Source organism: Podarcis muralis, chromosome 5 (assembly GCF_964188315.1).
Source record: "Podarcis muralis chromosome 5, rPodMur119.hap1.1, whole genome shotgun sequence".
Lineage (NCBI taxonomy): Eukaryota > Metazoa > Chordata > Lepidosauria > Squamata > Lacertidae > Podarcis > Podarcis muralis.
Window position 1 is genome coordinate 100885363 of NC_135659.1, and position 12447 is coordinate 100897809.

General features: G+C 49.6%; 1 protein-coding gene across 1 annotated transcript; it reads right to left on the reverse strand.

The window, feature by feature from the left end:
• Positions 1-1176: 1176 nt before the first annotated feature.
• LOC114599880 (nigwaprin-b-like) lies at positions 1177-6163 on the reverse strand. Its single transcript, XM_077928092.1, has 4 exons — positions 5910-6163; positions 4038-4172; positions 2426-2560; positions 1177-1336 (listed from the first exon to the last, which is right to left on the reverse strand). The coding sequence occupies exons 1-4, from the start codon at positions 5992-5994 to the stop codon at positions 1332-1334; spliced, it is 360 nt and encodes a 119-aa protein (XP_077784218.1). The 5' UTR covers positions 5995-6163; the 3' UTR covers positions 1177-1331.
• Between the last annotated feature and the right edge of the window lie 6284 nt (positions 6164-12447).

Sequence of the window (12447 nt, forward strand, 5' to 3'; positions counted from 1 at the left end):
CTCAATAGTTCTATGATTTTACGGTTCCGTGATTCTACAGATGAATGGGCCAAGTTCTTTCTGATGTTTAGTTGGAAACTCCTTCCTTGTCGTTTGTCTCCATTCTGGATTCTGGGAGGACTCTAGAGAGGTCCTCTCCATTTCGTGAAGTAACTCCGTGGTGTGCAGGAATGCAATGGGGAGGGTGGGTGGGTGGGTGCTCTTACTGGTGAAGGAGCTGCCCTGAGCACACATGAGGGGGAGACGGCCAAGGCCTTTGGCGCCGTTGCCCCTCCCCCTCCTCAAACCCCTCTTTCCTTCTGCTAAATGGCTCCAAGCAGGAGCAGCGCCTTCCCAAAGGACCCTGACAGATGTCCGTGCCCCTCATCCATTTCCTGCAAACCCTTCTTTGTCCAGGAAAGCAGACAGAGGGAAATCAAATCCATTATTTTCCATGTGCTTGTTAGGCCAAGACTAAATCTCACACTGGAGGAGGGAGGTGGAGTTCGTCCTGTCCTAACAAGCACCTAACAAGGAGAAGCAGGACTAAGATGTGGAGATCTGCTCCAGAGATCTAGACCGTGGGGAGCCCCCAGAAATTAATAAATACAATTTGGACTATAATTGGATCTTTTTTATTTATTTTTATTTTTTTAGTTTTATAATTGAAGTATTATGATTGGATATTTAATTGGATGTTTTTAATTGGAAAATCAATAAAAATGATTTAAAATGTGAGTGGGCGGGACCAATTACCCAGACAGCAAGATCAGCCCAGAGAAACAATACCTGGTACTTCCCCTGTCAAATCCCGGCACTGGAGTACTTAAAGAATGCAAATGTGAAGTCATATATATATATATATGTAACTTGTCCCTAAGATCAGCCCGTGGACCTTAATTGGACATGTCATGCTATTTATTTTTTTTAAAAAAGAACCAGGGGGAATCTTGGAAATTACGGGTTGATTTCCTTAACATGTGTTTTAGAGCATTATTAAAGGCAGAATGAACAAGCCTATAGAAGAACAAGCTTGGTGGAGCAGAACCAGCATGGCTTCTTCAAAGGTAAGTCCTTCCAGTTGAACCAGTTTCCCCAGAGACCAGCAGGCCATCCCGTTTACACAATGCTATACATTCACAGCAGCCCAGTAACCTCTCCTTTGTCTCCCCAGTAACTTGATGGCAGAGACCAAGGTTCATGGGAAACTCATATCATTTTTATTGGGTGAGCCTAGGGTTTTGGGCCACTGTACAGTCTTCTGCTCCCAAGGAAGCCAGAGAGAAGTCGGCTGCGGTGCCTGTTCAAGGTGAGGAGTCTCACGGAGGGGCTCATCCACTCTGGAGTCCAAGTTACCCTAGGACAGAAGAGAAAGCGTCAGAAGAGCCTGGCAGCAGGATCAGACCATCTAGCATAGCATGCAGTTCTCAAAGCAGTCAGATGTCCCAAAGAACCTCTGGATAGGCTGTCTCTGGAGGCCCCAGAAGACCATAAGAGGTCCTAGATCAGGCCAGTGGCCCATCTCGTCCAGCATCTTCTCCTCAGAGTAACCAAACCAGATGCCCATTTTGGTGAGCCCAGGAGCAGGACCTGAGCACAAAAGCAGCCCTCTCCCCACTTGTGGTCTCCAACAACTGGTATCTAGAGACATGCTGTCTCCAGGAGTGGAAACAGAGCATCGCCCTTGTGACTAGTAGCCCTTGATAGCCTGAATTTGTCTAACCCTCTTCCAAAGCCATCCAAGTTGGTGGCCATCATTACTTATTCTGGGAACGAATGATGTAGTTTAACAATGGAGGTCACTCATCCCAGATGCCTGTTGGTTGCTAACCAGCCATGGAAACCTTCAACACAAAATCATTGTGCTGTATTGTGCGGCGGATTATAGCCAAGCGATCGTGGACACAGACACGAGCTTTATCAGCACTCTAATTAGCCGGGCTTCCCAGGCCAAATGGTCTTATCGTCACTATTAGCTCGTCTCCCCAGCTTTCTTTTAAAGAATTTAAATAAAACAGCAAGCCGCTGGCCCTTGCGGAACCATAAAAGAGGGGGCAAAGTGTGCAGCTGCTATACCATCTAACTCAGCGGTTCCTAAACTGGGCTCCACGGAGTGCTTGGTGCCCCGTGAGGCATCTCCAAGGGCTCCGCAAAGAGACTGGAAATAAAAATAAATAAATATGTGCCTTTGGCATCAGGGAGGCAACTGTGCTCCATAAAATTCTTCTCTCCTGAGAAGTGCTCCACGACTCAAAACCTTTGGGAACCACTGATCTAATCATTTGGTGGAGAATAATCATTTCCACTTTCCATCCTCCTTACCCAACGAGAGGAGTTGCCTCTCCCTTCTAACACATCAAGCTCCTGGCCTAACTCCTTTCCTGCCACAGCTCTTCTGGGGGCCTTGCTGTGAGTGACTGGCTTGGCACCCGCTGGCTTCTCTTACCTTTAATGGCTCTCATGCATTCGTGGCCACAGCCGTTGCTGCAACACTTCTCCCCAGGTGAGCAAGAGGCATCACCCTTACAGCGTTCCACACAAAGCCCAGCTCCAGTGGGCCGGGGACACCGTCCAGGGTGCACTGGAAGAGAAAAAGGTGACACCCATACTGAGATGCTCTACTGGGGATTTGGTTTTCAACGGGTAGCAAGCAGTGGAGTGAAAATGGAAACTCCACACAGCACTTTGAAAGAATGCTGTATCTTGATATAGAATAAAAAGGTAAGGTTGTCATCAGGCAGCACTTTGCTCGGCTGCCAACAGGTAATGCTGTGAACTACAGTGTGATAACTTCTGAGAGCTGCTGGGCCATGACAGCAGTGCTGGCAAGCGAGATGGGGGGGGGGGGAGAGAGCGATACAGCTGGGCCAACAGCGCAAGCAGGACCTGCCAGAATGCTTCTAAGGATAGGGCAGTGGGGCCTAAGGGAAGTATGGGTGGTCTAGTGAGCTCTAGACAGGTAATGGTGAGGTTTCACGGTGCAAGGTGTAAGGTTTGGTGGAATATCAGGGGAGGGCAGTTGGATAAGAGAGTGGGGGGTTGGGTGGGGGCAAGTTGGTAAGTGAAGTGAACAGGGGTACAACCCCTGGGCCATCATCCATGGGGTGAGAATGAGAATTTGGACTTTGGAAGATTAAAATATAAAGGTATGGAATACTGTATGCATGATCGAGCTAACAAATGTTTTAAAGAGGGCAGACAAGGGATAATCTTTGTGGAGAAACGGAAGGAATGTTTCTATAATTTATTGGTGTAATAAGGTACAATAAAATTGTAGGGTTAGAAGGGACTCTAAAGGTCATCTAATCCAAAAATGAGCAATGCAGGAACCGCAAGAAGATTGAGTGGTATGGGGTTGGGGGCCTCGATGCAAGTGGTTGTGGACAGAAATACAAGCCTGGCCTGCATTTTGCTCAGGGGGCTCTGTTCCCCGGTGGGCTGGATTCTATCCTGATTCTAACAATGCCCACTGGGGCCTGTCTTCTCCTGTACTCTGGCTCTCATTTAAAACAGGAGTGGGGGGTCTCCAGGTACCTCGGCCTCCCCATTTTTCCTCCGAGGCCATCTTGGCCAAGTCGCGCCCACCTGCCCTGTCCCTTGATGCCATATCTAGCGGGAGGTGCAGAGCAGGTGAAAGCAGACCATTCCCAGCCGGTTGCCCTGGACGTGCTGCATGATTGACACGAGGCCCCAATCTGCCTGATGTCACTATGACAGTGGGATGATTGAGCAGGCGGTTTCTTCCACCCACAAGTCACCATTGGCCCTTGGGATCATGGAGAGAGAAATACCTGGCCCACGTGGCCAAAAGGTTCTCAGACCTTTCTTTGAGAAGGAACTTTCTAGACCATGGAGAACCTGTGATAGGAGGCCAAATACGCCGCTGCTATACCAGCCAATCATTTGGTGAGAAACAAACCTCCCGCCTTCCATCACCCATGGCCAATGAGAGGACTCACTGCTCCCTTCCAACACGCCACGCTGCTGGGTCTGAGCATCTTCCTGCTACTGCTCTCCTGGAGAGAGTGATGGGCTTGGCACCTGCTGGCTTCTCTCACCTTCAACGACTCTTTTGCATGCAAATCCACAGCCAGTACTACAACACTTGCTCCCAGGGCCGCAAGACTCATCACTCTGACAGGAGATTGCACATGTGCCAGGGCCTTTAATCGGAGGACACTGTCCAGGACGCACTGCAGGAGAGAAAGATGACTCCCACACCACAATGCAGTGGAAGTTTTCTTTTCCACAAGCATTGTTGCCCGTGAGCTGAGCGTCCATCTCCCGGAATACAGATCTCAGGCCAGAACAAGCACAAGCCTCTGTGAGAATCCAGGGCAGCCCCACTCAGCCCCCCATCCCAAGATCTCATGGGGGTTCAGTATCTAGAGAGAGAGGACCCCGGACAGTTATGTCCAGTCGCAGTTATCTCACTCTATAGGCCAAGGGAGACGGCATACAGTTTCCAGGTCATGCGGCCAGCATGACTAAGCCGCTTCTGGCGAAACCAGAGCAGCACTTGGAAACGCCGTTTACCTTCCCGCCGGAGTGGTACCTATTTATCTACTTGCACTTTGACGTGTTTTCGAACTGCTAGGTTGGCAGGAGCAGGGACCAAGCAACGGGAGCTCACCCCGTCGCGGGGATTCAAACCGCTGACCTTTTGATAAGCAAGCCCAAGGCTCAGTGGTTTAGACCACAGTGCCACCTGTGTCCCCCGGTTCAGTATCTACTGGAAGGCTAATGCTGTGAGCCCTTCCACCTTCTGCTCAACCAGCTCCTATGGGAAGATGAAACCATCTATCACAAAGACACCAACACAGTCCTCAGTGGCCAGCCTAAGAGATGTCCTGGCACCCCTAAAATGTCAAACAGCTCTGACCACCAAAAAGTTCTCCCTAATGTTGAGTCGGAATCTCCTTTCTGGCCATTTGAATCCATTGCTTCAGGTCCCCACCTCTGGAGCAGCATCAAACAAACTTGCTCCATCCTCTATGAGACAGCCCTTTGGATATCAGAAGATGGCTATCAGGTCAACTGTGGGGCTTCTCTTCCCCAGGCTAAAGATACCCAGGGGCTGGAAACCAAGCCTTGTGAGAAAAGTTGAGGGAGCTGGGTAGGCTTCGCCTGGAGAAGAGAAGACTGAGGGGTGACATGTGGACCATTCTCAAATATCTGGAGGGCCGTCACATGGAAGTTGAAGGAAGCAGGTTTGCTGCTGCTGCTCCAGATTCAAATGACAAGAGCCCAGCTTCGGCTTCGGCTGGGCAGGGTGGGATATTAATAAATAATAATAGTACCGTATTTTTTGCTCCATTGGACGCAGTTTTTCCCCTCCAAAAATTGAGGGGAAATGTGTGTGCGTCCCATGGAGCGAATGCAGGCTTGTTCCATAGCCGCGCGCAACCCCTCCAGCAGGGAGAGGCTATACGGGGCTATGGCTTCTTTAGCTTCATGCAGCCTCTCCCGGGAGGGAGAGATTGCGTGGGGCTAAAGAGGAAGCCAAGGCAGTGAGTGGGATGGATCCCGCTCGCTGCCTTGGCTTGTTCCATAGCTGCGCGCAACCCCTCCGGCAGGGAGAGGTTGTGTGCAGCCTGTACGCTGCTCTTTGGGGCTGGGGGGTGGAGATTTTTTTTTTATTGATTTCCCCGTCTAAAAACTAGGTGCGCCCTATGGTCCGGTGTGCCCTATGGTGTGAAAAATACGGGTAATTTATTATTATTATTATTATTATTATTATTATTATTATTATTATTATGAAGAGCTTTCTGATGGTAAGAGTTATTCAACAATGGAACAGACTTCCCCAGAAAGTGGTGGACTCTAAGAAGGGTGGAGACAGGTTGGAGCAGGTTCAGAGGAAGGCTGTGCAGATGGTCAACACCACCAGAGGAGAAGGAAGCCTGGCTGGCCTGGGATTCCGCCCTTACCTTGTTGTCCAGCTGCAGAAGGCAGCTCAACACAGATGGTGAGGAGGCCCATGAGGAAGAAGACGAGGAAGAGCCTGGCTTTCATGGTGCTGTTCCTGATGCAGCTAGCAGAAGAGTCTGGGTGCTGTGGCTGATCTGGGCCAAGATTTAAACCCTCAGTTAGAGAGAGAGGTGAGCACAGCCCTTGGTTGGGCAAGAGGAAACTTCAGCAACAAAGGTGACAGTTGGCTTTCATCACCGGGATGGCATAACACAAAGAGTTACACTTGTGCAACAGAACTGCTTCCCCCTATGCGTGAACCCCACACCCTCCCCAAATTTGCCCAGGGGTGTGCAGGATGCAATTCTCAGAGTAGGAGCAAGTGAGCATCTCCTCCTGCAAGGATAAAGAGTTTTTCCTAAAACCCGATGTTAAGCTAATAAACTGCAAGGATAAATGAGTCACTTCTCCTTCATTGCACCCAAGGGCTCCTTGCCTAGCAGGAACTCTGTCCCTTTGTAGGTGAGTGGCCTCCAAAGTAGGTTGCAACAGCTCTACCTCTCTTTTAAATCAGAACCAGTGAAGGCGGTGAAGGTCCTGTGAGTGTCTGGAGGATGAATGGCAGCTAATGGATCGAGGTACAATCCTGACAAGACAGAAGTACTGTTTTGGGGGGACAGGAGGAGGGCAGGTGTGGAGGACTCCCTGGTTCTGAATGGGGCAACTGTGCCCCTGAAGGACCAAGTGTGCAGCCTGGGAGTCATTCTGGACTCACAGCTGTCCATGGAGGTGCAGGTCAGTTCTGTGTCCAGGGCAGCTGTCTACCAGCTCCATCTGGTATGCAGGCTGAGACCCTACCTGCCCTCAGACTGTCTCACCAGAGTGGTGCATGCTCTGGTTATCTCCCGCTTGGACTACTGCAATGCGCTCTATGTGGGGCTACCTTTGAAGGTGACCCGGAAACTACAACTAATCCAGAATGCGGCAGTTGGACTGGTGACTGGGAGCGGCTGCTGAGACCACATAACACTGGTCCTGAAAGACCTTCATTGGCTCCCAGTATGTTTCCGAGCACAGTTCAAAGTGTTGGTGCTGACCTTTAAAGCCCTAAAAAAGCCTCAAAGGCCCAGTATACCTGAAGGAGCATCTCCACCCCCTTCATTCAGCACAGACACTGAGGTCCAGCTCTGAGGGCCTTCTGACGGTTCCCTCACTTTGAGAAGCCAAGTTACAGGGAACCAGGCAGAGGGCCTTCTCAGTGGTGGTGCCCACCCTGTGGAACGCCCTCCCACCAGATCTCAAAGAGAAGAACAATTACCAGACTTTTAGAAGACATCTGAAGGCAGCCCTCTTTAGGGAAGCTTTTAATGTTTGATGGATTATTATCTTTTAATATTTTGTTGGAAGCTGCCCAGAGTAGCTGGTGAAACGCAATCAGATGGGCGGGGTATAAATAAGTTGTTGTTGTTGTTGTTGTTATCAACATGTTCCTTTTAAATGCCTAACTGGGGTGAGGAAAAGAGGGGAGACTGCAAAACGAGCCCAGCCCCTTAGATGGGCCTTGTCACCCATGCAGATGCTGCCCCCAATCCCCTCTCCCTGACCTTCAGAGGACCAGGAGTCACACAGGAATTCATGGGGTCTGGACTGGTGGTGGTGGGTCAGGAGCTAGACCTTGGTTTGATGAAGATATTGACCCAATGTGCAGCAGTTGTTGTAGGACCAGAATAATATGCACGTATTTAAAGGTAAAGGTACCCCTGCCCGTACGGGCCAGTCGTGTCCGGCTCTAGGGTTGTGCGCCCATCTCACTTAAGAGGCCGGGGGCCAGCACTGTCCGGAGACACTTCCGGGTCACGTGGCCAGCGTGACAAGCTGCATCTGGCGAGCCAGCACCAGCGCAGCACACGGGAACGCCGTTTACCTTCCCGCTATAAAGCAGTACCTATTTATCTACTTGCACTTAGGGGTGCTTTCGAACTGCTAGGTGGGCAGGAGCTGGGACCGAGCAACGGGAGCGCACCCCGCCGCGGGGATTCCAACTGCCGACCATGCGATCGGCAAGTCCTAGGCGCTGAGGATTTAACCACAGTGCCACCCACGTCCCTGCACGTATTTACATAGCATATAAAGCATTTTCTGATTAAATATAGAGGAAATCAAGGAGGAACGCAAGACTATGAGGACACAGAACCACAAGATTAATACATAATCGTGGCAATAGCGACATAAGCAGAAGTTGAGCTTAGCACACAGAGAATCCTTGAGCAAGATTTTTAAATGCAAAGTTGACACACACAGATTTTGGGTAAGGGCACTTTGGTGAATGTCTAAATAAGTAGCCTACACAATCTACTGTGTTAGAAGAACAAATTTCTTCAGCTACTCTCTTCCTCTCTGGTTCTATCTTTTAGAAAAACTGCCATGCAGGACCCAGTCAACATGAGGGAGGGGCAGCATTGGGTGGGCTGCAGGTGTCCCACCCCCTATGGCCAAGATTACAGGCACAAGGTATGTGAAGAGGTTTGGATGTTCTAGGTACCACACCCCACCCTCAGCCAATCAGCACACGGCACACCCCATGATGTCACCCCTCCCTCACCCCTCCCTCCCTGCACTCATGCCTTAACTAATAATAATAATAATAATAATAATAATAATAATAATAATAATCTTTTATTTATATCTCGTCCTCCCCGGCCAAAGCCAGGCTCAGGGTGGCTAACATCAAATATATAACATTGGTATAAAATCAAACAATAATTAAATGACCTCCTAAAAACAGGTCAGGGTCAAATTAAAATCTAATTAGATGGCTTTCCGCAGGATTAGGGTTGGGAACAGTAAATGTTCATCAGGCTGATCTAATATGGGCCTGTGAGAATGCTAGGAGGCCTCTTTCATACTAGTTCTTATACAAAAAGAAAATACCAATGGCTTCAGCTGGAAAAGCTGGAACGATGCACTAATTCAGCTAGACAATGATGGTTTGACTCTGCCAACAAACCATCCAGATTATTGCCAATTTAGCTAAAAGACATTCATCAAATATACTGATAAAACAGCAACGTCTGAATCTGAAACTGCAAGACAATTTCTACATTCATCACAACATCCAGGTGTCACTGAGACAGAGCAAATATTTGCAAATACTTCCATGCAAAAAGTAACTGAAGAGAATTTGGAACTCCTTAAGGCACCCGTATAAGAAGAGGAAGATAAGAAGAGGAAGCGAAAGATACCATCACCAACCTGAAAAACAATATGGAAGGATTTATGGTTCGTTTTTTAAAACTCTACTCTGCAACAATGACAGCACAATACACCGCATTGATAAAGCATTCATTGCAACTGAAACCCCTTCTGGATACATAATTAGGGTCAAGCGTATCTGTAATTCTAGGCCCAAATAATAACCCACATAAAACACAATCTGACTGATGAATTGCATAACTAAATCAAGATGCAAACAGGATGCTAGAAGTTAAAATAAAACAATTCCAAGATGCTTACTTACTAAACAGGTTTTTCTAAAAATAATAATAATAATCCGGCTTGACATTTGAAAAGTACATAAGGTTCTAACCTGGGTCAACAGTGTGATGCAGCAGCAAAACAAACTAATGATATTCTGGGCTGCATCAACAGATGAAGAGAAGTAATTGTGCTGCTCTCCTCTGCTTTGGTCAGACCACCTGGAGTCCAGTGTCAAGTTCTGGACAGTTGGGTATGGAGAAGAGGAGACTGAGAGGAGCTATGACGCCCATCTTCAAATATCTCAAGAGCTGTCAGATGGAGAATGGAGCAAGCTTGTTTGGGGCTGAAAGAAAACTCATGCAGCAAATGAGGAAAACAAAGGGTTTTATTTTGCTAGCCAGCCAAACAGGCACAGAATAAATTCCAAAGTCTGGCCCCTTGCATCGGGCGGGACTTCTTAATATACATAATTGTTACATCTTAAGCCACTACATTGCGTGGCTATTCCCTCCCCCCCACAGGTGAATTAAATAAAGACACAGGACACCAGAATTTAGGTTAATGGGCGAAAATGGCCACAACTTTATTGATTACAGGAAAGGAAAGGGTATTGGCATAGGCATTGGCCCCTAACCGACTATCCGGTCTAACCGGGAAGGGTTAAGCACCAACAGGGGGAGCCACCCGAGATGCATATCCCTAGGCGCTCCCCGAGGGGTTACCGCTCGGGGGCGCGCTTTAGGCCCTAGCCTCCGTAGGTTTCGGACGAGGCGTCGCCCCCCGGAGTCCTTTAACGAACTACCCTCCAAGCATTGGGGGAGGTGATGGCGTACCTCCCCCCCAACCTCATCTGCATAACAATACCCCGGCCAATGCCTACCGCCACCGAGCCGTAATCCGGCTCGCCGCCAATACCCTCAGACCTGTAACCAATCCCTAACTCCTTGGAAAACATCCGCCAACCAAATATCATTGCCAGCATCGGAAAGATGCACGCCATCCCCGCGATAAAGCGCTTCATCACCAAACCGTATGCTTGGGTGCTGAATGACCCGACCACCCAATGCAGCCACTCTACGCGCCACCGTGCGTTCCACAATTCTCCTTGCTTTATTCACCGCCACGGGTTTCACTGCATCCCGCCAACACCGCCTTTCCAGCAAGGAAGACCAAATTATTGTGATTTTATCATGGGATGCCCTCAACGATTCCAGGTCGTTGATGATGTTCCACATTAAGTCAACACCTTTTCTATACGCAAGGTCGTTCTCGCCCAGCTGGATAACCAAGGCGCTGGGCGGTCCCTCGGCCGCAATTTTTTTGGATACCACTGGGAAGAACTCCTCCCAGCGCATACCCCTCCTAGCTATCCATGACAGCTTGACCCTGCTTGGCAAACACAGCTCTTTATCCCAGCCCCTTTGTTCAGCACGTTGCTTTGCCCAATAAACGATGCTGTGGCCCAGGATCCACAGACGCACCACATCAGTACCTGAAATAAGAAAAATGGAGAACCAGATCAGGAGGGATGCCAGGAGGAGACCTGAGGGGAATAGCAAAAAAGGGGGGGGGCTACCTAATGTAACCCCGGTATGCATTAGATTTCCAGCGCCCCATGTCCATAATTCTTTCTACCGGTAAACCCATATGGGCGGCCGTGGTCGCCGCCCCAATGCGAAAGGAATGTGCGGCGTACTCCTCGTGGGGGAGCCCGATGGCGGCGATTGCCTTGCGCATCACTCTCGTGAATTGTTGCTTTGAGAGGGCAGAACCGTCGGAATGCAAGAAGAAGGGGCCATTAGACTCAGGTCTTTCACACAGGTATTTCCTAGCATCCTTTACAGGGCAAGGGCCCGCCCTAAGGGTCGCCTGCAGGCGAACTAAGGCTCCCCTGCCCAGCTGGTCTGTCTTTGAGCTACGGATTTTTAACAACACGTGCTCACTGTCCACTGTTACGTCATCCCACAACAGCCCCTTGGGGGATGTGCGGTCCTCACAGACCACCTCGCCTATGCGTAGGGCGCCAAAAAATGCGAACGAAAAGGCTGCAGAAAATAGTCTGGCTTCATATCTTGACCAACACAAGGCCCTCAGCTTCCTACGGATTTGGGTGAGTATTTCTAATGTTATGGGCCTTCTCCTGTCCTGGCCGGGAGGTCTAGACCTGCGCCAGCCCTCGAGCATCTTCCGTACCACGAAATGCGAACAGGGATCGACTGAGAACAACATTTTGGAAAAGAAGGATATCGCAGCAGAATGAATATTGAGGGTCTTGGGTGCCCTGCCCAGATCTCTAAGGTGAACCAAATACTCTATGACTTCGGATTTGTACGGAGGCCTGCCCGGCCTGAACCGCTCCCTTTTAATGCGGAAGGATGTGAAGTCTAGCCACGCCTTATTGTACGATCTCAGGGTAGAAGGCGCTAGTGCCGACAATACTCCCTTTATTGCTTCTCGTTGCCAATATTCCAGAGGTGCTCCGGGAAAGGTTGCGGCAGCAGCTGCGCATCCGGCGCCAATGATCGAAAGCGTTCCATCTGGAAACGAGATAGAGCATCCGCAATGTTATTGTCAATACCAGGGACAAATTTTGCCGAAGCATGAAGGTTCAAGCGCAAACAAGCCAAGACAAAGTACCGTAGAAGAGATGCCACTCTGGGTGAACGTGACGATTGCTTATTCAGGACTGACACGACCGCTAGATTGTCCGTCCAAAAACAGACCCTATGGTTCCTAAACTGGTCCTCCCACAAGTGGATTGCCACTACGATGGGAAAGAATTCTAGAAATGTCAAGTCCCGCAGTATTGGTTTACCCTGCCATGAAGGGGGCCAGTGCTCAGCGCACCACTGGCCCCTAAAGTACACCCCAAAACCCAAGGACCCGGCCGCGTCCGAATGCACCTGGAAATCTGACTGTAATGCTAAGCTATCTTGCCATAGCGATATGCCGTTAAAGCCATCTAGGAATTGCAACCAAACATCAAGGTCCGCCTTTACTGCCTTGGACAGGCGTACCCTGTGATGGGGAGAGCGTAAGCCCGCGGACAGCTTGGCCAGGCGACCACAGAATGGGCGGCCA

What these genes read in the sequence shown, in the direction of transcription:
- LOC114599880 (XM_077928092.1), bottom strand. Translation starts at nt 5,994, where the DNA reads ATGAAAGCCAGGCTCTTCCTCGTCTTCTTCCTCATGGGCCTCCTCACC. An exon ending in TTCTGCAGCTGGACAACAAG is followed by an intron (nt 4,173 to 5,909) that starts GTAAGGGCGGAA and finishes TCTCTCCTGCAG; the next exon opens with TGCGTCCTGGACAGTGTCCT. An exon ending in ATGCAAAAGAGTCGTTGAAG is followed by an intron (nt 2,561 to 4,037) that starts GTGAGAGAAGCC and finishes TTTCTCTTCCAG; the next exon opens with TGCACCCTGGACGGTGTCCC.